Source organism: Pelophylax lessonae, assembly GCF_965119305.1.
Source record: "Pelophylax lessonae genome assembly, chromosome: 3".
Lineage (NCBI taxonomy): Eukaryota > Metazoa > Chordata > Amphibia > Anura > Ranidae > Pelophylax > Pelophylax lessonae.
Genome location: NC_138770.1, coordinates 95,027,213 through 95,051,857, shown reverse-complemented (window position 1 = coordinate 95,051,857; position 24,645 = coordinate 95,027,213). Strand labels below are relative to the sequence as shown.

Below are 24,645 nucleotides of genomic sequence, written 5' to 3'. Positions count from 1 at the left end.
GAGAAGAGGAGATGGGAGAGGAGAGGAGATGGAAGAGGAGAGGAGATGGGAGAGGAGATGGGAGAGAAGAGGAGATGGGAGAGGAGAGGAGATGGGAGAGGAGATGGGAGAGAAGAGGGGATGGGAAAGGAGAGGAGATGGGAGAGGAGAGGAGATGGGAGAGAAGAGGAGATGGGAGAGGAGATGGGAGAGAAGAGAAGATGGGAGAGGAGATGGGAGAGGAGATGGGAGAGAAGAGGGGATGGGAGAGGAGAGGAGATGGGAGAGAATAGGAGATGGGAGAGAAGAGGAGATGGGAGAGGAGAGGAGATGGGAGATGAGATGGGAGAGAAGAGGAGATGGGAGAGGAGAGGAGATGGGAGAGAATAGGAGATGGGAGAGAAGAGGAGATGGGAGAGGAGATGGGAGAGGAGATGGGAGAGGAGATGGGAGAGAAGAGGAGATGGGAGAGGAGATGGGAGAGAAGAGGAGATGGGCGAGAAGAGGAGATGGGAGAGGAGAGGAGATGGAAGAGGAGAGGAGATGGGAGAGGAGAGGAGATGGGAGAGGAGAGGAGATGGGAGAGAAGAGGAGATGGGAGAGGAGAGGAGATGGGAGAGGAGATGGGAGAGAAGAGGAGATGGGAGAGGAGATGGGAGAGGAGATGGGAGAGAAGAGGAGATGGGAGAGGAGATGGGAGAGGAGAGGAGATGGGAGAGGAGAAGATATGAGAGAGGAGATGAAAGAGATGTGGGAGAGGATGGGATGAGAGATTTCAGAGGAAAAAAGATTGGAGAGGAAATCAAAGAGGATGGGAGAGGAGATTTCTGCAGTGTGATTGGTGTGAGTTTAGTGATTGTCTGTGAAGTGATCGGTGTCACTATAATCAGTGTCTGTGTAGTCAGGGCCGTGCACAGATCTAATCTGGCACAAAATGTGTATGTGTGTGATCGGTGTGATGATGATGATCGGTGTAATGTGTGTCGGTGATGATCGGTGTCAGTGATGATCGGTGTAATGGGTGTCAGTGATGATCGGTGTCGGTGATGATCGGTGTGATGATGATGATCGGTGTCAGTGATGATCGGTGTGTGGACACTCAGCGGGTCTGGCTGGCTGTCAGAGCGGGCGGTCGGGCAGCAGCGTGTTAAGTGGGCGTGTGTACCCCGGGGAAGGCGTGTGTGTCCCGGGAAAGAGGGGCGGGGCCAGGCGCGGTAGAGCGGCGGAGCGGTAGAGCGGTCGGCTCTCCGGAGATGGCTTTCAGAAGGAGGAAAACTTACCCCATCTTCAGCCAGGAGTTCGTCATCCACAACCATGCGGACATCGGCTTCTTCTTCATCATCTGCGTCCTCATCGGGCTCATGTTTGAGGTAGGAGTCTCCCTCCCCCCGCAGAAATTCCATGCACCTCCTCCCCAGTCTCCGGAGGGGGGGTTTGTTCCTGCACGGGGCGCCCCCCTCCGGCACAATGCGGCGTGTATGTGTAGATTGCTGATGTGTCCATCCCGCTCCCCTCTGTGCATTCCAGGCTCCACAGCGCCCCCTGCTGGAGGGGGCAGCACTGGCTTGGCTGAGTGTCAGCTCTTCTGCCTCTGATCCTCATTGCTTTATGATATGATCGCTTCTCCCTGCATATCACCCCTGGGCTCTTCTATCGGAAACTCTTATTGCCCCCCCCCATATATATATAATATATAATTTTGTAGCAGAGATAGGTAAAGTTGGTCACACTCAGATTGGATCTGCCAGATCAGCAAAGGATCATTGCCTGTTAGAAGAGTCTCCTGAAGCCACTCACACTGTATCCACCCATCACTACTGATACAATGTTATCTGTGAGATCCAATCTGACACAAAGTCATCTTTTATACATCATATGAGATCCAATCTGATACAAAATCTGTATATATCCCAGCCAATCACTCCTCATTGGCCTCTTCCCTATCCAGTCCTCCAATCAGGGTTCCCGTTTGTTGCAGACACCCGTGCAGGATCAGCTGTATTTATTTTTTATGTTATTTTTGCATTTAAAGGTTTGACTTTTTAGAATTCCATAAGTTTTACTCTTTGTAAATGTGGTGCCAATGAGATCGCAGAATGCGGCGGTGCGACATCAGCATTTCTGAGGAATGCCCCTGGGACGGGCGACTGCACGTAAAACGCTGGGGTAATACGAAGCATCTGCTTGTGGTTTTGCTTAATGACCTGAGACTGGAGCAGTAAATGTCCCCCATGGAGCCCGGGCCCCGTCCGGTCTGAGGCCAGGGACTGTTGGGTGCCTTGTGTGTCAGGAGAAACTTTCAGATGGCCGACTGCTGGTTGGTGCTGGTGGGGGAGTTTGTGTGTCTGCTGCCTTCTATCAGACAGGAGATTGTGTCCCTATGCAACCCAAGATTAGATTCTGGCACAGGAGGCACTGGCGGGGTCTGCCAGTCAATATGCCATTGTAGACTTCAGAATCAGAGGCAAGGAATTGGTCCATCCCTTCGTCTCTCCAGAGGGGCTACATGGCACTCTGGGCTTTTCCTCTGCTGCCTTTGATCAGACAGGAGATCGTTTCCCTACGCAACCCCCCAGCATAGACCCTAGTACAGTAGAGGTCTGCCAATCAATATGTCATTGTAAACTCCAGAATCAGTGGCAAGGAAGTAGCCTGTCCCTTCGTCTCCAGAGGGGCTACATGGCACTCTGGGTTTTTCCTCTGCTGCCTTCGATCAGATAGGAGATCGTTTCCTTATGCAACCCCCCCAGCATTTACCCTAGTACAGTAGAGGTCTGCCAATCAATATGCCATTGTAGACTCCAGAATCAGAGGAAAGAAAGTGGTCCATCACTTATTCTCTAGAGGGGCTACATGGCACTCCTGTGTGTTTTTTTTTTCTCTGCTTCCTTCTATCCGAAAGGAGATTGTTTCCTTACTCAACCCCCCAGCATATACCCTAGTACAGTAGAGGTCTGCCAATCAATATGCCATTGTTGACTCCAGAATCCAAGGCAAGGAAGAAGTATGTCCCTTCATCTCCAGAGAGGCTACACGGACCTCTGGGCTTTTCCTCTGCTGCCTTCGATCAGACAGGAAATTGTTTCCTTATGCAACCCACCCCCCAGCATATACCCTAGTACAGTAGAGGTCTGCCAATCAATATGCCATTGTTGACTCCAGAATCCAAGGCAAGGAAGTAGTCTGTCCCTTCGTCTCCAGAGGGACTACATGGCACTCTGGGCTTTTCCTCTGCTGCCTTTGATCAGACAGGAGATCGTTTCCTTATGCAACCCCCCCAGCATTTACCCTAGTACAGTAGAGGTCTGCCAATCAATATGTCATTGTAGACTCCAGAATCAGAGGCAAGGAATTGGTCCATCCCTTCGTCTCCAGAGGGGCTACTTGGCACTCTGGGTTTTTTCTCTGCTGCCTTTGATCAGACAGGAGATAGTTTCCCTACGCAACCCCCCCCCCCCCCAGCATTTACCCTAGTACAGTAGAGGTCTGCCAATCAATATGCCATTGTAAACTCCAGAATCAGAGGCAAGAAAGTGGTCCATCACTTATTCTCTAGAAGGGCTACATGGCACTCTGGGTTTTTCCTCTGCTGCCTTCGATCAGACAGGAGATTGTTTCCCTATACACCCCCAAGGCATAGGCCCTAGTACAGCAGAGGTCTGCCAATCAATATGTCATTCATTGTTGACTCCAGAATCAGAGGCAAGGAAGTGGTTCATCCCTTCTTCTCTAGATGGGCTACATGGTACTCTGGGCTTTTTCTCTGCTGCCTTCTATCAGACAGGAGATCCTTCCCTAATGCAACTCCCCAGCATAGACCCTAGTCCTTCCAACCCCAGCAAAGTCTGACAATCAAAATGTCATTGTAGACCTGCAGGGGGCCCACCTCCAGCCCTTGTGTCTGCTGCCTTCTATCAGACACGAGATTGTGTCCCTATGCAACCCTCCAGCATAATACAGGCGATTCTGGCCAAGTCTGACAATCAAAAATGTCACTTTAGGTATGCAGGTTCCGAGGCAAGCATGGAGTCTATCTCCAGAGAGTTGACAAGGCTGCAAGTGAGGCCCCCCTCCTCGGTACTTGTGTCTGCTGCCTACTATCACACAGGAGATTGTGTCCCTATGTAACCCCAGACTAGACTCTGGCACAGGAGAATCTGGTGGGGCCTGACAATCAGTATGTCCTTGTAGACTCTAGGATCTAAGGAAATCACGGGGTCCATCTCCAGAGGGTCTAGAAGGCTCCAAGTGAGGGGCCCCCTGGCTCCTGTGTCTGCTGCCTTCTATCAGATAGGAGATTGTGTCCCTGTGCAACTCCAGCATAGATCATTGTACAGCAGAGACCGGCATGGTCTGGCCTTGTAGAGGCTCTAGGATCTAAGGTTAACAAGTGGTCTGTCTTTTGTCTTCAGAGGGGCACTCTAGATTTTTCCTCTGCTCTCTTCTGTCAGACAGGAGATTGTATCCCAATGCAACCCCCCCCCCCTCCCTCCCAGCATAGACCCTAGTACAGCAAAGGTCTGCCAATAAATATGTCATTGTGGACTTCGGGATCAGAAGCAAGCAAGTGGTCTGTCTCTTCATCTCCAGAGGGGCTACGTGGCACTCTGGACTTTTCCTCTGCTGCCTTCTATCAGACAGGAGATTGTGTCCTATGCAAGCCCAGCAGAGACTGGCACGTTCTGCTGTCATTGTAGGTATACAGGATCTGAGGAATACAGGGGGTCCATCCCCAGAGGTTCTACAAGGTTGCAAGTGAGGGGACCCCCTGACCCTTGTGTCTACTGCCTTCTGTTAGACAGGGTTTTTTTTCCCTTTGCAACTCTGCATAGACCGTTGTACAGCAGACGCCGGCAAGGTCTGCCAATCAACATGTCATAATTTACATGTAAGGGCTCCAGTATCTAAGGCAAGCAAGTGGTCTTACTTTTCATTTCCAGAGGGGCATCACGGCACTCAGGACATCTCCTCTGCTGCCTTCCATCAGACAGGAGATTGTTTCCCTCTGCAACCCCCCTCCCCAGCATAGACCCTAACACAGCAGAGACCGTCGTTTTTCTACCAATCAAACTGTCATATTAGGTATGCAGGATCTGAGGCACGCAAGTGCCCATGTCTCCAGGGTTGGCACCACTGGCCTTTTCATCTGCTTGCTTCTCTTAGATAGGGTTTGTGACCCTATGCAACCCCATATTAGACTGTAGTATAGTAGATGCTGGCAAGGTCTGTCAGTCAAATTGTCATTGTAGGCATGCGGGATCAGAGACAATCAGGGGGTCCGTCTCCAGAGGGTCTACAAGGCTCCAAATGAAGGGCACCTTAGGTCTTTTGTTTACTGATTTCTACTGGACAGTGGATTGTATCCCTATGCATCCCAGATTAAAGCCTCGTACACACGCAACGAATTTCCGCCGACCGATCGTCCGTCTTTTGTCCAGAGTGGTGTCTGTTGGTTGGAATGTGCTCTAGACTGCACATGAATTTTCCCGCACGACAGAATTCTACTTCAGAAGTGACGTCATGTGTTGGATTGCTTTGTATGTGTTCTTTCATCACTGAGCATGCCTAGTCTTGCTCATAAGATTTTTCCCTGTCGAAATCTGTACTGACTGCACGAAAATCGGACGTGTTTTGACGGAGGACAAAAATTTTATAGCCTGCACACCAGGATATTTTAGGCCGAAAAGTGGGAGTCGGTTGTTGGAAGCATCATACTAACAAGCCGAAAATCGGCAGATCGGTCGTCGGACGAAAATTCCCGGCCGAATTTCGACTCGTGTGTACGGGGCTTAAGTCTACAGCACAGTGGACACTGGCAGTGTTTGCTAAAACTATATGCTATTGTAGACATGCAGAGTTTCCAGGATAGGGAAGATCAGAGGCAAGCAAATGGTTTATCTCAAGAGGGTCTACAAGGCTCGGTGTGATAGGCAGGGTATTGTCGCAATGCAACCCCAGTATATACCCTAGCACAGCAGACATCGGCAGGGTCTGCCAATAAAAATGGCATTGCAGGCATGTGAAGTCTCTAGGACAGGGTAGACCAGAGGCCAGCAAGTAGACCATCTCTTCACCTTCAGAGGGGTTACAACTCTCTGTGTGATGGGAACGCTGGGCCTTTCCTTAACATAGACCCTAGCACAGCAGACACCAGCAAGATCTGTCAATCAAAATGTCATTGTAGGCATGTGGGTGTAGATTTCCAGAGGGACTATAAAGCCTAGTACACACGCAACGATTATCGGCCGACCGATCGTCCGTCTTTTGTCCAGAGTTGTGTTTTGTTGGTTGGAATGTGCTCTAGACTGCACACGAATTTTCTCGCCCAACAAAATTCTACTTCAGAAGTGATGTCATGTGTTGGTTTGCTTTCTTTGTGTTCTTTCTTCTCTGAGCATGCCCAGTCTTGCTCATTAGATTTTTCCCTGTCGAAATCTGTACTGACTGCACGAAAATCAGACGTGTTTTGACGGAGGACAAAAATTTTATAGCCTGCACACCAGATTTTTTTCGGCCGAAAAGTCGGAGTCGGTTGTCGGATGCATCATACTAACAAGCTGAAAATCGGCAGATCGGTCGTCGGACAAAAATTCCCTGCCGATTTTCGACGCGTGTGTACGGGGCTTTAGGCTCCAAGTGAGGGGCAACCTGGGCATTGTGTCTGCTGCCTTCTATCAGACAGAGAATTGTTTTCTGATGCAACCCCAGCATAGACCCTAGTACAGCAGACACCAGCAAAGCCTGCCCATAAAAAGTGGTCCATCTCTTCATCTTCAGTGGGCCTACATTCCGTGTAATGGGCTCCCTGGGCCCTTCATATGCTGTAATCTAGCAGGGCGTTGTGTCCCTATGCAATCCCGGATTAGTCCCCTAGCACAGTAGACATCGGCAAGGTATGCCAAACATAATGTCATTGTAGGCATGCAGAGTATCTAGGACTCAGAGGCAAGCAAGAAGTTTTGTCCAGTCTTTCATGGAGGGGCCGCAGGCTCAGTATGACGTGGACTTTGGGCTTTTCAGTTCCTTTTAAATCTGAAGCGAATTCATTCTTATCTTTGCATGCCATCAAACATCCATACAATTTACAGCAGGTCAGGTGTAATTGCGTTTGCAAAAAGGATGTGACCATGTTGGACTCCTTGGGCTACATCTATTTCTCTGTGAATCAGTACACCCTGATGCTTGGGCATCTTGGCACGGCAGAGTTAGTTATGCAATTAGGGGTTTTCAGGAAGGATAGGTGTTGGTTTTATGAAGAGGGGTGGTGTGGAGCTTGCAGGTTGGCAGGGGCAGATTATGATAGTGGCACAACCGGGGCACAAGACTCCAAGGAAGCCCATGGGGATCCGAAAAAAGTTCTGCACTTTACTACTGTTTATGATGGTCACTTTTAGCTTTGCCAGTCTTCTGAGGAGGATTGGTATAAGGGTTTCTGGGATGGGTAGTGTCAGTGGTGGGGTAACAGGGAGTGATGGTGTCTGAGTTTAGGGTTCAGGGAGAGGGATAACTTCAGGGTTGGGGTTATAGGGGGGATAGTGTTGGGATAGCAGGGAGGAATAGTGTCAGAGTTAAGGGCTCAGTGAGAGAGATAGTGTTGGAGTTGTAGGGAGAGATAGCATCGGGTTGGTATTAAGGGATAAGGTTGGGGTTGCAGGGGGTATAGTGGCAGGATTTAGGTTATGGAGAGGGATAGTTATCAGGTAGTTGTTGAGGTTATGCAAAGGGTTAGAGTTAGAGGGAGGGATACAGGGAGGGTTTCTGTCTGGGTTGGAGTTATGGAGGGGTTTAATGAATGGGGAGGGAGAGTTTAGGTTATGGGGGGGATAGTGTCAGGGTTGGTTACAGGGGAAGGATAGTGTTAGGGTTACAGAGGAAGGCGAAGTGTCAAGGCTGGCATTGGAATCATGGGGAAGGATGGCGTCCGGGTTGGCTTTGGGGTTATAGGGAGGGATAAAGTTGGGCTGAGGCTACAGTGAAGGTTAGGGTCAGGTTGGGGTCATGGTGAGGGATAGTGTAAGAGGGGCCTTCAAATAGGTTATCTCACTAATATTCTCCTGACACTAATGGCCTGAATACACTATTAGAATATCGCCCGATCATTTGACCACCGACTTTTGAAAAAGTATTTGTTGGTCGAAAACGTTGCCAACTGATTTGTTGGTCGACCGTTGCCCGCCGACCATCGAAACAGTCGAATCAAAAAATATTTCCGGGCATGAGTGATGAGGTTATACAGATTTCAAATGAACGACCTCAACACCAACGTATAGAATATCGTTCATTCGCAAACGAGACGACAGAATTTTTTGGTTTTTTCAAACGGTATTTTTCGTTCACAATATCGATATCGCTCATTGATGGCTGGGGATTAACGAGTAGAATATCGGCCGATCGCTCGCTGAACGGAAATTTTCGGCCGATTTTCTTATCGTGTATTCGGGCCATAAGAACTGATTTATCTTTTCTTTTGTGCACATCTTGAGAACCATCGCAACATTTACCAAGCAACAGAAGAAAAAGCGTATCGGTCTGTCATTTCTTCATAGGTTGGGGGAGGGGCAAGACCAGTAAGTATTCTCTAACTGCGGCAGAGATAAATCAGATCTTCTGCTCTGACTGTGTTCTGTGGCAGAGCTGTGTAGATATCAAAACTGAATGGACATAAATACTAGTCCTCGGGGAGGTAAACAACCAGAAAGTGACTGAAAGATTGGAGATCAATAGTACTGAGAAGAAAAGGGTAAAAACAGTATTTTATGGTAAAAAAAAAAAAAAGCCTAAAACATGGCAATTGTATAATACACAATGCAAAATAAATGTCATCAAGGTTGGGATAGGGTCCAAGATTTTAATTAGGAGCAGGCTGTTGTGGTGGGAATCTTCCAGTAGTAGGGTATTGTTCTCTTTTTAAAAAACAAACCATTCCGGAAGTGATCGTATTGGGAGCTCTGAACATTATTTCTATTAGTGCTTGGAAGGATTTTTTTGTCCCTGGGAAGCAAATTAGATCACACTTTGTTTGCTATGGTTCTGGGGGGATGGAAAAAAAATGCAGTTCCCAAGCTTTGTCATTTGAGCTGAGTCTTGGCAGAAGATTGCACAGTATGTGGATACCAAGAGCATTGTGGACATTTCACATCGTTGGAAACTGAAAAGACTATTGTATTCAATACGGTGCTGATTTGAATGAGCTGTCATTGCTCAGCAACACACTGAAAACTGGACTTGCACTTTTTTTTCTACCACAATGCATACAGCGGTGTGTAACTTAGTGCTGCTGTACTTTGCATGATGCGTTGAGGTTAGCGTACATTCCCGCGTAGCTGTAGTGCAAATAGGCCTTTGCTACCTTTTAGACCAGTGGTCTCAAAACTGCGACCCGGGGGCTGGATGTGGCCCATTGCTTGCCTCTATCCAGCCCTTGGGGCGCTACTCCAACTGACACCCATGATGGCACACTATTCCTCTTACTGACGGCACCAATGGGGCACTATTTTCCCCCCACTGATACCAACAAGGGGCACTATTCCTCCCATTAAAATCAGTGATGGGACACTATTCCTCCCACCGATACCAACAAGGGGCACTATTCCTCCCATTAAAACCATTGACGGGACACTATTCCTCCCACCGATACCAACAAGGGGCACTATTCCTCCAATTAAAACCATTGACGGGACACTATTCCTCCCACCGATACCAACAAGGGGCACTATTCCTCCCATTAAAACCATTGACTGGACACTATTCCTCCCACCGATACCAACAAGGGGCACTATTCCTCCCATTAAAACCATTGATGGGACACTATTCCTCCCACCAATACCAACAAGGGGCACTATTCCTCCCAATAAAACTAATGATGGGGCATTGCTTTCTTCCACTGACCACAGTCTGGCCCGCCCAAAACCTGAAACTGGCCCTTTGCTTGCCTCTATCCAGCCCTTGGGGCGCTACTCCAACTGACACCCATGATGGCACACTATTCCTCTTAATGACGGCACCAATGGGGCACTATTTTCCCCCCACTGATACCAACAAGGGGCACTATTCCTCCCATTAAAATCAGTGATGGGACACTATTCCTCCCACCGATACCAACAAGGGGCACTATTCCTCCCATTAAAACCATTGACGGGACACTATTCCTCCCACCGATACCAACAAGGGGCACTATTCCTCCCATTAAAACCATTGACGGGACACTATTCCTCCCACCAATACCAACAAGGGGCACTATTCCTCCCAATAAAACTAATGATGGGGCATTGCTTTCTTCCACTGACCACAGTCTGGCCCGCCCAAAACCTGAAACTGGCCCTTTGCTTAGAAAGCTTGGAGACCCCTGCCTTAGACAGAAAAGACTCTGGTCTATAGGTGCTTAGGTGTATTGTATTGCCTAGCTATCTCTTCCCCTTGACAATAATACAATTTTTTTAGCAGTGATCACCTACTTGAGACCCATGTTCTGGCCTCCCGAAACCTTCACTCTGACCATAGCTGTTCTAAACCCTCTGGTCAGGACAAGAATACTTTGCATGAAGGCAGTGGGATGACCAATATGTGCCCTAGTGTGGGAATACACAGTCAATTGAGGTTTATATCTGCATCCTCTGGCCTTTTAAAGAAGCCTCCTACCCTGTGACAGTACTCCGGCCTTGCAGGCAGTCACTGGGTCCAAGCACTGTGGTATGACTGATGGAGTGACATCATGGCTCCTTTGACTGGTATTTATGGGGGAAAAGGGGCAAGGTGAGTGGATGGTTGGGGGGTAGAGGGTATGCTTTTTGCAAATACAATGTGCCTTTACCTCGCATGTGCAAGGTGACCATTTCTATCAAGAGCTAGGCATTTAGTGCATCTGAGCTGTATAACCTCCGCCTCAGGTCAGACATCATTAGATGGCACTGGAGTGATTGCCCGGCTGCAGACACACAAGCTTTGTGCAGGTTGGAATTTCTTGATTTCCAGTGAAGTTCATGAGTCAGCTTCTGCTTCTTTGTGTCTGCTGTCTTCTCGTCTCGGCACACAGAGGCGGCATTCATGGAGCAGGAGGTATTGTCATGTTAAGTTTCGGAAGAGCATACTACTGGATCAACGGCCGGGGGAAACGATGCCACAGAGGTGACGGTTTAAGGAACCATTATTACACCTTGTTTGTAAAAATAATTGTCTTCTCACAATGGCCAATGAGACTGATGTCCGGTTTAGGATTTTGGGGGTCATTCCCAGCAAGTTAGAGGCATCACACTGTTTGGGTGTAGCGGACTATGAATAGTTCCTTACTGTAGTGACGTTGTACTTGATATATATTTAAAGCTGAAGTTTAGGTATGGATGTTTTTGCTTTGTTCTATTGGTCCAGCTTGAACCAATGTCAGTATTCATGTGACATATGTCAGGTGTTGACTAGGGACCCCTTTTCAGTAATTGTGCCCCAAAACTGAAAATTTAGGGTGCACTTGACCGAAAACCTAAATGGACGGTTTAATAAAAAAAAAAAAAAAAAAAATATATATATATATATATATATATATATATATATATATATATATATATATATATATATATATATATATATATATATATATACAGTAAAACCTTGGATTGCGAGCATAATTCATTCTGAAAACATGCTTGTAATCCAAAGCACTCTTATATCAAAGCGAATTTCCCCATAAGAAATAATGGAAACTCAGATGATTCGTTCCACAAGTCCTTCAGTTTATAGTCTATATACAAAGATTATAGCAATGTGATAAATGTGATAAAATGTCCATCCACAATATGCAGCCTTCCCAAGGGGATTAGAAGCAAAATCTAGCAGAGCTACAAAATTTAAAAGAGAAGAGAGGCGCCTCTAAGTGTAGCAATATGGTTACATTTAATGAAGGTTCAACATTTAGCAACTCACATGGTTGATGATTAAAATAGGCACACCTAAGTATGCAGGCATCCGGGGTATCTTCTGAACCACTGGCTCTCGCCACTGTCAGTCTGCAATCGTGACCGGGAAGAATAGCCTGCAGTAGAGTGATCTGAAAGTGATGCTTTGAATCACTCGTGGATTGCAGCGGGGAAGGGATGATGAAGATGGCTGTGTAGAGGATGGTCTATGTGGACAGCTTTACACCGCATGCCTGCATACTTAGATGTGCCTGTTTTAATCATCAACCATGTTGCTAAATATTGAACCTTCATTAAATGTAACCATATTGCTACACTTTAGAGCAGGGGTGGGGAACCTACGGCCCGGGGGCTGTATGTGGCCCTCAAAGTCATTTGGTCCGGCCCCCCGTGCAGCTGAGTCTGTCTCTCAGCTGATCTGTCAGAACAGAGCCGATGCTTCCTGTATAGTTTCGGCTCCATTCTGACAATTCTTAAGTTGATTTTGTACGGCCCCAAATGATTTTATAAATGCCCAAATGACCCTTGGCAGAAAAAAGGTTCCCCACCCCTGCTTTAGAGGCTCCTCTCCTTTTTTTTTTTTTTATACCTGACGCTACTTGTATAACACACACACACACACACACACACACACACACACACACACACACACACACACACACACACACACACACACACACACACACACACACACACACACACACACACACACACACACACACACACACACACACACACACACACACACACACACACACACACACACACCTCAAGTTTTTGTAAATATTTTATTATATCTTTTCATGTGACAACACTGAAGAAATGACATTTTGCTACAATGTAAAGTAGTGAGTGTACAGCTTGTATAACAGTGTAAATTTGCTGTCCCCTCAAAATAACTCAACACACAGCCAATAATGTCTAAACCGCTGGCAACAAACGTGAGTACACCCCTAAGTTAACGTGTCCAAATTGGGCCCAAAATGTCAATATTCTGGAGGGCCCCCATTATTTAACAGCACCACCTTAACCCTCTTGGGCATGGAGTTCACCAGAGCTTTACAGGTTGCCACTGGAGTCCTCTTTCACTCCTCCATGATGACATCACAGAGCTGGTGGATGTTAGAGACCTTGCGCTCCTCCACCTTCCTTTTGAGGATGCCCCACAAATGCTCAATAGGGTTTAGGTCTGAAGACATTCTTACTCTCAGCTTCTTTAGCAAGGCAATGGTCATCTTGGAGATGTGTTTGGGGTCGTTATCATGTTGGAATACTGCCCTGCTGCCTAGTCTCTGAAGGGAGGGGATCATGCTCTGCTTCAGTATGTCACAGTACATGTTAACATTCATGGTTCCCTCAATGAACTGTAGCTCCCCAGTGCCGGCAGCACTCCACCATGCTTGACTGTAGGCAATACACACTTGTCTTTGTACTCCTCACCAGGTTGCCGCCACACACGCTTGACACCATCTGCACCAAAAAAGTTTATCTTGATCTAATCAGATCACCGCACATGGTTCCAGTAATCTATGTACTTAGTCTGCTTGTCTTCAGCAAACTTCGGGCTTTCTTGTGCATCATCTTTAGAAGAGGCTTCCTTCTGGGACGACAGCCATGCAGACCAATTTGATGCAGTGCGCGGCGTATGGTCTGAGCACTGACAGGCTTCAACCTCTGTATCAATGCTGGCAGCACCCATACATCTATTTCCCAAAGACAACCTCTGGATATGATGCTGAGCACGTGCACTCAACTTATTTGGGCGACCATGGTGAGGCCTGTTCTGAGTAGAACCTGTCCTGTTTAACCGCTGTATGGTCTTAGCCACCGTGCTGCAGCTCAATCTTCGTATAGCCTAGGCCATCTTTATGTAGAGCAACACTTTATGTAGAGCAACAATTTTTTTCAGATCCTCAGAGTTCTTTGCCATGAGGTGCCATGTTGAACTTCCAGTGAACAGTATGAGAGAGTGAGAGCGATAACACCAAATTTAACACACCTGCTCCCCATTCACACCTGAGACCTTGTAACACTAACAAGTCACATGACATCGGGGAGGAAAAATTGCTATTCAGGCCCAATTTGGACATTGTCACTTAGGGGTGCACTCACTTTTGTTGCCAGCGGTTTAGACATTAATGGCTGTGTGTTGAGTTATTTTGAGGGGACAGCAAATTTACACTGTTATACAAGCTGTACACTCACTACTTTACATTGTAGCAAAGTGTCATTTCTTCAGTGTTGTCACATGAAAAGATATAATAAAATATTTACAAAAACTTGAGGGGTGTACTCACTTTTGCGAGATACTGTAAATTCTATATTAATAATTATAATAATGCACATTTTTTTTTTTCCCTGCAAAAAAATGTGCATTTATTATTTTTATTGAAAAGTTGAACTTAACCTTCAGATGGTTAGTTCGCCTTTTACCAGACAACTGCTTATGCAGGGACATCTGTGGACAAAAAACAAGCCATGCAGCTCTGACTGAAGTTGGAGAATGCCCTTGCTATAGGTGTAGGCCATTTACGTACCTCCTAAAGCCTGACTGGAATACTCCCAGGATGTTGCTAAGTGAGGCCTAGTCATTTCTCGAATGCTGAGCTCAGAGCTACTACATCTGAGGAGAAGGAGGCCTCACTTAGCAACGTCCTGGGAGCTTTCCAGTCAGGCTTCAGGAGGTACTGTATGTAAATGGCCTACACATATAGCAAGGGCATTATTTAACTTTATCTCTGGATGCCCCTTACCTGCATAGACACTTAGGCAGTGTATTTGTAAAGGTGAGCTAACTAACCCTTTATTCTGTCAGCAGGAAGGATGCCTTCAGGTAAATAGCTAGGCCTGGATGGAGCAGTGTTATGGTGAGAATTAGAGCCGGTTCACACTGCCGCGACCATAAGTCGCCCCATGTCGGAGCGACTTTTTACCGCGACTTCAGCGCGACTTGTGAATTATTTTGCGCGACTTATATGACAGACGACTTTGTATTTGGCCAATCAGAATATTATGTGTTGTGACCTAATTCCCCTTTTCTGTTTTTTTTTTTTTACTCATTTCCTCATTGCCCACCAGTGCCACGTATCAGTGTCCACCAGTGCCACTGCCCACCAGTGCCACGTATCAGTGTCCACCAGTGCCACTGCCCACCAGTGCCACGTATCAGTGTCCACCAGTGCCACGAATCAGTGCCACGAATCAGTGTCCACCAGTGCCACTTATCTGTGTCCACCAGTGCCACTCACACAGACCAAGCAGAGATAATGGAATATATATATATATATATATATATATATATATATATATATATATATATATACCATATAGGCATGGCTGCAATGTGGGGAATGCCTGGCTAATCTCTTTCTTCTTCCTGGAAAGTCTGATAACAAGTCGCTTCAATTAAGATAAGGAGGCGACTCCCATTGAAGTATATGGGACAAGTCGGATCACAAGTCGCCTCAAAGTAGTACAGGACCCTTTTCTGAAGTCGGAGCGACTTCAGTAGTGCCAATTAAGACGGCACTAATTGATTAACATTGCTTTTGTTATGTCAAGCGACTTGGGGCGACTTGAGGGCACACGAGTCTCCTCACAAGTCGCGCTAGTGTGAATGGGCTCTAAAGGCCCGTACACACATACCGATTGTCGGCTGTAAATATTCGGCCAACGTCCGATCGGCCGATTGTCGGCTTGTTAGTATGATGCTTCCGACAACCGACTGCGACTTTTCGGCCAAACAAAATCTGGTCTGCATGCTATAAAATTTTTGTTGGCCAACACCAGAACGGCCGATTGTTCGTCAGTCAGTACAGATTTCGGCCGACAAAAGCCAGATGAGCAAGACTGGGCATGCTCAGAGAAGAAAAAACACACGGAAAGTAAACCAGAACATGACATCACTTCTGCAGTTGGTTGTTGTTGGCCGACAAAATTTGTGTGCAGTCTAGAGCACATTTCAACCAACACAACAACACAGGACAAAAGACGGCCGATCGTTCAGCCGACAATAGGTGCGTGTGTACGGGGCTTTAGTGTAGACGTTTTTGTTTCCTGTAGCTGAGTTGGAAATTGCGGGTAATAGTTCTTTCCTGACTCACTCGCAGCACTTTTGTGAACTTGTCTTGTCCTCATGGACAGAATGTAACCTCACAATTCACTGGAAGCAGAGATTATCTGGAGGTCAGTTTTGATAAACAAGCATGTAGGCCGAGGTGTGGGAGTCACGGTGCGGTCACCGGAGTGGTCTAGGGGGCCCTCAAACCACAAATAAACACCTTTTGCAATATATAAGTGGGCATAGGTGTGCGCAGTCAATTGCATTAGGGTGTGCACCCCAAAGCTCAAACACGTGTGTGTGTGTGTGTGTGTGTGTGTGTGTGTGTGTGTGTGTATGTATATATATATATATATATATATATAATTACTGACGATGTCCGTAGGGCAGTGGACGGTGTCGGTATTTTTATTTTTTTTACTTTTTTTTTTATTTTTAGGAGCTTTAGCGCCGGTTCACACTGGCGCGACGCTACTTTCAGGGGCGACCTCCGAGATCGCGGTGCGAGCAGCGCGCCGCGACCTCGGAGCGGCCGCCACAGACTTCATAACATTGAAGTCTATGGCGGTCGCCTCCTGGTCGCCCCAAAGAAGCTCCGGACCCTTTTTCTAGGTCGGAGCGACTTGTGTCGCTCCTATTAGAACGGGTCCGTAGCTTCCCTATGGGAGGCGACCTGCGGCGACCTGTGAGGCGACCAGGTCACCTCACAGGTCTCCCCAGTGTGAACCGGGGCTTAGGCTTCTTTCACACGGCCGCTCCGTGTGAAAGGTCCGCTGCGGGACTTTTTTTTTTTTTTTTCTACGGAGCGGATGACCTTTCTGTCATCCGCTCCGTGTGCCCGCATATCATCCCATCCTTTTGCGGATGATATGCGGACATAATGTAAGTCTATGGCACTGCGGATGTCAGCGGATGACACCGCTGACATCCGATTTTCCTTCCTTTCCGTTTTTTACACAGAAGAAAAAATATGGTTCTGTTCCATTCGAAAAAACGGAACAGAACTGAAAGGAGGAAAATCGGATGTCAGCGGATGGTATTCCGCTGACATCCGCAGTGCCATTCACTTACATTATGTCCGCAAACCATCCGCAAAAAATAGGATGATTTGCGGACACACGGAGCGGCCGTGTGAAAGGACCCTTGGTGAAATATCCATAGTCTAAATGGGAATCTGCAAGACCCGGGGCAATTAGGGGTTGCCCTGACACACCCTGTGCGCATTCCTATTATAGGGGCTTTCAAGTGCAGCCCCTAAAATAAGGGACCGTGCATAATACTCCTAAAGCAGAACCTTACAGATAACAACTTGATAAAAATAATGTTCTTTAGCAAGGAACCTACATTCCACATGAATAATTACGCTACCAAAATGAGTGTGTGCTGTAAATTGCTTACAGTATTGCCCCTCTTTCTTCTTGCTGGAGGCTGCCATTTTGCTGAAGCCCAGAGCCCCTGAGCAGCAGTAAATCATAAAGCGGAACTAAACCATTCGATTTAACAATTTCTAAAAACCGTTACATTCCTGTAATACCGGGAGTGCTAACTGTCACTTTTGCTTGTTTCCTTAACCACTTACCGCAAAGTGACGTAGATCTATGTCGGCAGACTTTGCAGTGTTATACCGGGATGATGCCTCTAGCTAGAGGCACCATCCCGGTACCGTGGCTTACAGCCGATGGTCGGCTTTCCGCCAGTAACAACCGATGTGGCTCGGGAGCCGCTCGATCGTTACCCGGGTGTCCCCCCCCCCCCCTCCTGCCGCCTTCCGCGACTTTGCTCGGGACTCCCATCCCACCGGGAGACCTGAGCACCCAGCCGGTGCGTCCGCCAGCTGGATGGAGTCCCGATCAAAGCCGGAAATGGCTTCGATCGGGACTCCGATGACGTAACCCGGAGGCGGCGTCCATGACGTCACTTCTGGGTTACTCTGCTGCAAAAGGCGGCAGATTTAAAAAACGGCTGTATGCAAAAATGCCGTTTTCAGCATTTTGCATACATGGAAGTGTAGTGGAGGGGTCTGGGGTCTTTTAGACCCTCGATCCCTCCATAAAGTGTACCTGTCACTACATATTGGTGTCACAAGGGATGTTTACATTGCTTGTGACAGCAATAAAAGTGATCAGATTTTTTTTTCTTTTTTTTTAAAAAAAATAAATAAATAGGAAAAAAAAAATAATTTTAGCTGCCCCCGTCACCGTTAGCTTGCGCACGAAAAAAAAAAAACGTAAACGGAAGTCGAGCCGCGAATGAAGTGAGGTATCGCCGCGATCGCCAGAGCGTGAGCAATAATTTAAAAAAGAGCTACACTCTAACTCTAAACTGGTAACCGTTAAAAAAAATTTAAAGCGTCGCCTATTGAGATCTCTATTGACCGTAGTTTGTCGCCATCCTACGGGTGTGCGCAATTTTAAACCGTAACATGTTGGGTATCTATTTACTCGGCGTGACATCATCTTTCACAATATACAAAAAAAATGGGCTAACTTTACTGTTTAGTATTTTTTAAATGCAGTGAAATGTGATTTTTCAAAATTTTAACAAAAAAATGGCGTTTTAACCACTTAAGCCCCGGAAGATTTTACCCCCATTCCGACCAGGGGGTATTTTGCGATTCGGCACTGCGTGACTTTAACGGACAATTGCGCGGTCGTGCGACGCTGTACCTAAACGAATTTGGCGTCCTTTTTTTCCCACAAACAGAGCTTTCTTTTGGTGGTATTTGATCACCTGTGCGATTTTTTTATCACGTGCTATAAACAAAAAAAGAGCGTCAATTTTGCAAAAATAACAATATTTTTCACATTTTTTTATATGAAATTCCCCCCCAAAAAAATGTAAAAATCAAAATTTTTTAACATTTTCGGCCAATTTGTTTTATGCTACCTATGTCTGGTAAAAAAAATCGCAAAAAGCATATTTTGATTGGTTTGCGCAAAAGTTATCGCGTTTACTAACAAAGGGAAAGATTTTTGTCATTTTTGTTGTTTTTTTTTTTTTAACGCGTAATGGCGGCGATCTGCGATTTTTTTTTTTTTTGCGGTACTGCGACATTGCGGCGGACAGATCGGACCCTTGACTGACATTTTTGACACTTTTGGGGTTACCAGTGACATTTCTACAGTATCAGTGCTATATATATGCACTGTTACTGTAAAAATACACTGGTAGTGAAGGGGTTAGCTTTATTTGGGAGGGAGGGGCTGTGTGTGTCCCTAGGGGCGTGCTTTCTACTGTGATTGGCTGTGGCTTCAGCTGTAAGGACACTGATCAACGGATCTACATAGTAGATCCATGTGATCAGTGTCTTTGCAGCGAGGAGAATGACAGGCAGCTTGTTTACACAAGCTGCCTGACATTCTCCCTCTCCCCCGCCGATCGCCGAGTGGCCGGCGGACATCGGGTCCGCTGGTCACACGCGCGGGGGGGTCCGTGACCACGCGGGAGCGCGCCTCCGGGGGCGCGCGCTCGCTCCCTAGACCCTCACAAGCAAGCAACGTAGCCCTACGTTAGTTTGCCTGTGAGGGGCTGACCGCCGACGTAGATAGTCGTGCGGCGGTCGGCAAGTGGTTAAAGTACGCTGCGCAAATACCGCGTGACAAAAAATATTGCAATGACCAACATTTTATTCTCCAGAGTCTTTGCTAAAAAATATATATAATGTTTGGGGGTTCTAAGTAGTTTTCTAGGAAAAAATACTGATTTTAACTTGTAAACAAAAAGTGTCCGAAATAGGGCTGGGGCTTAAGTGGTTAAAGCGGAACGTTACTCTTAACAACTTGATAAAAAAGAATGTTCTTTAGCAAGGAACATACAATCCAAAGTAAAAATTATGCTACCAAAATCAGTGTGTGCTGTAAATTGCCTCCAACATTCTTCTTGCCAGAGGCTGCCATTTTGCTGAAGCTCAAAGCCCCATTACAGTGCTGTCACATTGCTTTGCTAACTGTCAAACCATCAAATGTCTGCTGTTATAACTGATCACACGTGCAGCACCATGGTCTTTCCAGATCAAACAGAAGCAGCTTAATTTGCTGTAAAGGATAGGAGGCTTTAATTCTGCATTACAGCTGTCAGCAGCAGCCTCTACAAATTCAGCAGTGCCTAAAAATGGAGAGCAACTAAGAATGTGCAGAGCAGGGTGAGACCGTGTATTACTTGATGTGAAACAATATAGACACTTGTTAATGTTTTACATAGCTATACCTGCAAAGGGGGCCAGCCTGAAGTGATATAGCAGGACTTAAAGCGGAGCCCCACCCAAAAGGGGAAGCTTCACTTGTTTGCTCCCCCCCACCGCTGCCACATTTGGCACCTTTTGGGGGGGGGGGGGGAGATGGATACCTGTCAATATCCAGGTACCTGCTTCCTCTTTCGGGTAAGATCCCCGCAATTTATTGTGCAGCGATCTATGTAATTTCCAGCTCCTCCACCCCCCACACCCACAGATCCCAGAAGACAGTGGGACTATTCAGAAAGCGCAGCGCGACTCGCGCATGCGCAGTAGGAAGACAGGATTTGAAGCCGCATTGCTTCACTTCCTGTTCCCCTTAGTGAAGATGTTGGTGCCTGCACCCGGAGCCAATGGTCAGATCGGCTTGGGGTGCTGACATTGCGGGTGCCTTGGACAGGTAAGTGTCCTTATATTAAAAGTCAGGTGCTACAGTATTTGTAGCTGCTGACTTTTACATTTTTTTTTTCCCCCTCCTCTTTAATTTTCTGACTAAGGTTCCACTTTAACAAAACTGTCACAGCATCAAATTGCTGGTGTCATAACTGATCACATATGCAGCACCATGGCAGTTGCAGATCAAACAGAAGCAGCTTCACTGGCTGTAAAGGATAGGAGGGTTTAATTCCTTTTTAAGGCTGTCAGCCGATCAGCCTCTACAAACTCAGCAGTGCTTATAAATGGAGAGCAACTGAGCATGTGCAGAGCAGGGTGAAACAGTGTATTACTGGATTTTATACAGTATAGACACTTGTTCATTCGCTATACCTGCAAAAGTGGCCGGCCTGAAGTGATCTAGCAGGACTTAATTTTCTGACTAGAGTTCCACTTTAATGAAAAAAATTTGTGAACTGTTTCATAAAAAAAACCTCCCAGCCGTATCTGGGTTGTCCAGAAAAACATTTGCGCATGCCCAGTGTTCTGTGGGGAACTCCTGTAGCACACTGGGTCTTCTGCCACCATCTTCTGTGACATCATCAGGAGGCCAACTGTCTTTTCCAGGTTCTGGCAGACAGCCCCATGATGACATGCATGTTCCCACAGCGCTTCATCTGGAAGAGCCAGTCAGATGCCCAATGACGTGAGTGGCGCATGTGCAGTAGAATGTCCAGGGATGCGTGACCTGGTTATCCCACAACGCGGCAGGTACTGCATACATCTTTCTCACCTCGACGAGAATACGAGAGCGGGGATGTTTTTAAAAATATCCTTCATTTATGAGAGGGGTGGGAGCGGTCTGCTTTAAGGCTCGGTTCACACTACTGCGATACGCTTTTCAGTGCGATTATGTAGTGCAACTTTGTATGTGGTTAGCATATTCTGTGACACCAAATTGCACTAAAAGTAACCCTGGAACCTTTTCCAAAATCGCACTGCACAGAGTCGTATTAATGTGAATCAGAATTGTATTGATGTGAATGGGCACCATTAACCACTTCACTGCCCGCCGCAGATTTACTGCGGCAGGCAGCCGCTCCTAGGCAAAGCGACGTACCTCTACGTCGCTCGCTCTCAGTAGGCTAGGGGGGCAAAAGCGCGCTGGCTGCGGTGCGCTCTCGCCCCCGCTCGTCAGCCGGGGAGCCAGTGTGTGTGCCAGGCGGCTCCAATTGCCACCCTCAATCTCTCCCTGCTGAGAGAGAACACAGCCGCCCGTCCTTCTCCCTGCAATGATCACAGAGGTCATGTGATCCTGCTATATAGGATTGCATTTCTCTGTGATCATCTCACAAGCCCAACCCCCCCCCCCCACAGTTAGAATCACTCCCCTAGGCTCACATTTAACCCCTTGATCACCAATAGTATTAACCCCTTCCCTGCCAATGGCATTATTACAGTAACAGTGCATATTTATAGCACTGATTACTGTAGTAATGTCACCGGTACCCCCAAAAGTGTCAAAAATGTCAGTTAGGGGTCCGATCTGTCCATCGCAGTCCCGCAAAAAATTGCAGATCGCAGATCGCCGCCATTACTAGTAAAAAAAAACAATAAAAATGACATAAATCTTTCCCGTAGTTAGTAGACGCAATAACTTTTGCGCATACCAATTAAAATACGCTCATTGGGATTTTTTTTTTTTTTTTTTACCAAAAATATGTAGCAGAAAACAGATTGGCCTAAAATGTTAAATTTTGATTTTTTTACATGTGTTTTTTTTTTTTTTTTTTTTGGGAATGTTTTATAGCAGAATGTGAAAAATATTGTTTTTTTTTTTTTTTTTCAAAATTGTCGCTTTTTTGTTTATAGCGCAAAAAATCAAAATCACACAGGTGTTCAAATAATACCAAAAGAAAGCTCTATTTTGAGGGAAAAAAAGGACCTCAATTTTATTTTGGGTACAGCGTCGCATGACCGCGCAATTGTCTGTTAAAGTAACGCAGTGCCGAATCACAAAATAGGGCCTGGTCATTAAGCAGGAAAATCTTCCGGTCTTAAAGTGGTTAAAAATAATGCAATTTCTGTGCGACTCAAGTCGCATCAGAAATCGCACTAGTGTGATCCAGCACTAAACAGGAACTTCACCCTACCTAGGTAAATTTTAAACCCTTTATTAATTATCCCTGTGTGATAATATTGAGAAAAAAGCATAGTCTTTGTACGCTTTGCACTTTGGCACCACCATCTTGAAACTCATGTTTGGGGAGACAGACATGCCATGGGTCTGTGCCAGGTCCCATATACTACAAAATTGCACCTCACTGAATCACTGTCTCATGGGACGCAGCGGGTGGCTAACTCTGTGGCGCTCGCCTAAGTGGCAAATCCTAAATTTGCAGGATTGGGGCTTTGTTACACAAGCCATACCCTCTTAAAAGCGATTTTCAGTGGATTGCTTTTCGAAGAGCGGTAGAGCAGCCACTGATACCTCGGCTTCCTGAAAGCATGTTTTTGCAACCAGGGAATATAGTTTGGCTCTCAGTTGCAGTCTAGCCCTATTCACTTGAATGGGCCATGTTTGGTGGCTGGACTGTCTGCCAAACACGTCCGGTTGTATTAATTTGGTTGCAGTGTTACCATGGCAACGTGTACGAACACTGCCACGGGGCATGTTAACCTGGGCAGTTGGCAAAACTACAACTCAACCGCCTATTTTTTACTGCCCTCTGGCTGCCCATGTAAAGGAGGTTGTAAAGAAATTAAACACGTATTTATTTTTCCTAATTAAAAAAAAAAAAATGCAATTGTGTAAGGGTGTGGAAAGAGGAAGCAGACCAGAGGAAGTTCATTTCGAGGGTGAAGGTCCTCTTTTTTTAAGTTTTATTTCTCTGAGGAACATCCATTATAAAAGGTCAGAAAATTATAAAAAGATGGAATGCACCGTACAGAAAAAGTTGAAGTGATACTAAACATGCACTGTTTCATTTACATTGTCCCTTCTATTTCTGTATGTGGATGATGGCGCTGTAATTATTTTAATCCCCTTTTTCCAGCTGTCACATGACCCAGCTCTCTCCCAGCCTGTCTGCAGGGAAACATAAGCAGGAGGAGCTTCTAGTCCTCTGCTGCTGGTCACATGACCCAGCTCTCTCCCAGCCTGTCTGCAGGGAAACATAAGCAGGAGGAGCTTCCAGTCCTCTGCTGCTGGTCACATGACCCAGCTCTCTCCCAGCCTGTCTGCAGGGAAACATAAGCAGGAGGAGCTTCTATTCCTCTGCTGCTGGTCACATGACCCAGCTCTCTCCCAGCCTGTCTGCAGGGAAACATAAGCAGGAGGAGCTTCCAGTCCTCTGCTGCTGGTCACATGACCCAGCTCTCTCCCAGCCTGTCTGCAGGGAAACATAAGCAGGAGGAGCTTCTAGTCCTCTGCTGCTGGTCACATGACCCAGCTCTCTCCCAGCCTGTCTGCAGGGAAACATAAGCAGGAGGAGCTTCTAGTCCTCTGCTGCTGGTCACATGACCCAGCTCTCTCCTAGCCTGTCTGCAGGGAAACATAAGCAGGAGGAGCTTCTAGTCCTCTGCTGCTGGTCACATGACCCAGCTCTCTCCCAGCCTGTCTGCAGGGAAACATAAGCAGGAGGAGCTTCCAGTCCTCTGCTGCTGGTCACATGACCCAGCTCTCTCCCAGCCTGTCTGCAGGGAAACATAAGCAGGAGGAGCTTCTAGTCCTCTGCTGCTGGTCACATGACCCAGCTCTCTCCCAGCCTGTCTGCAGGGAAACATAAGCAGGAGGAGCTTCTAGTCCTCTGCTGCTGGTCACATGATCAAAACAAAAAAACAGCCTAGAGTAATAATAAATATCAAAAAACTGTTTTAAATTGTCATACAAATATATATTAAAAAAATCAAATCTCTATTTTTTTTGGCAAGAACATGTTGTGCCTAGTGACCATTCAAGTCACTCCTAACCACTTGCCGACTGGGCTAAAGCCCAATGACGGCTACAGCACGACAGGCCATTTCTGGCACATCGTCATTTGGCGGAGTACCGTGATCGCGCCCGCAGCATGCTCTGTGATGGCAGTGTCCGG

General features: G+C 46.7%; 1 protein-coding gene across 1 annotated transcript in view; it reads left to right on the top strand.

The window, feature by feature from the left end:
* Positions 1-1,218: 1,218 nt before the first annotated feature.
* TRAM2 (translocation associated membrane protein 2) overlaps positions 1,219-24,645 on the top strand; it is a 111,142-nt gene continuing 87,715 nt past the window's right edge. Inside the window, exon 1 of the mRNA XM_082252217.1 lies at positions 1,219-1,349. Coding sequence (XP_082108343.1) covers positions 1,233-1,349 — 117 coding nt within the window. The 5' untranslated portion in view covers positions 1,219-1,232. The remainder of the gene's footprint in view (positions 1,350-24,645) is intronic.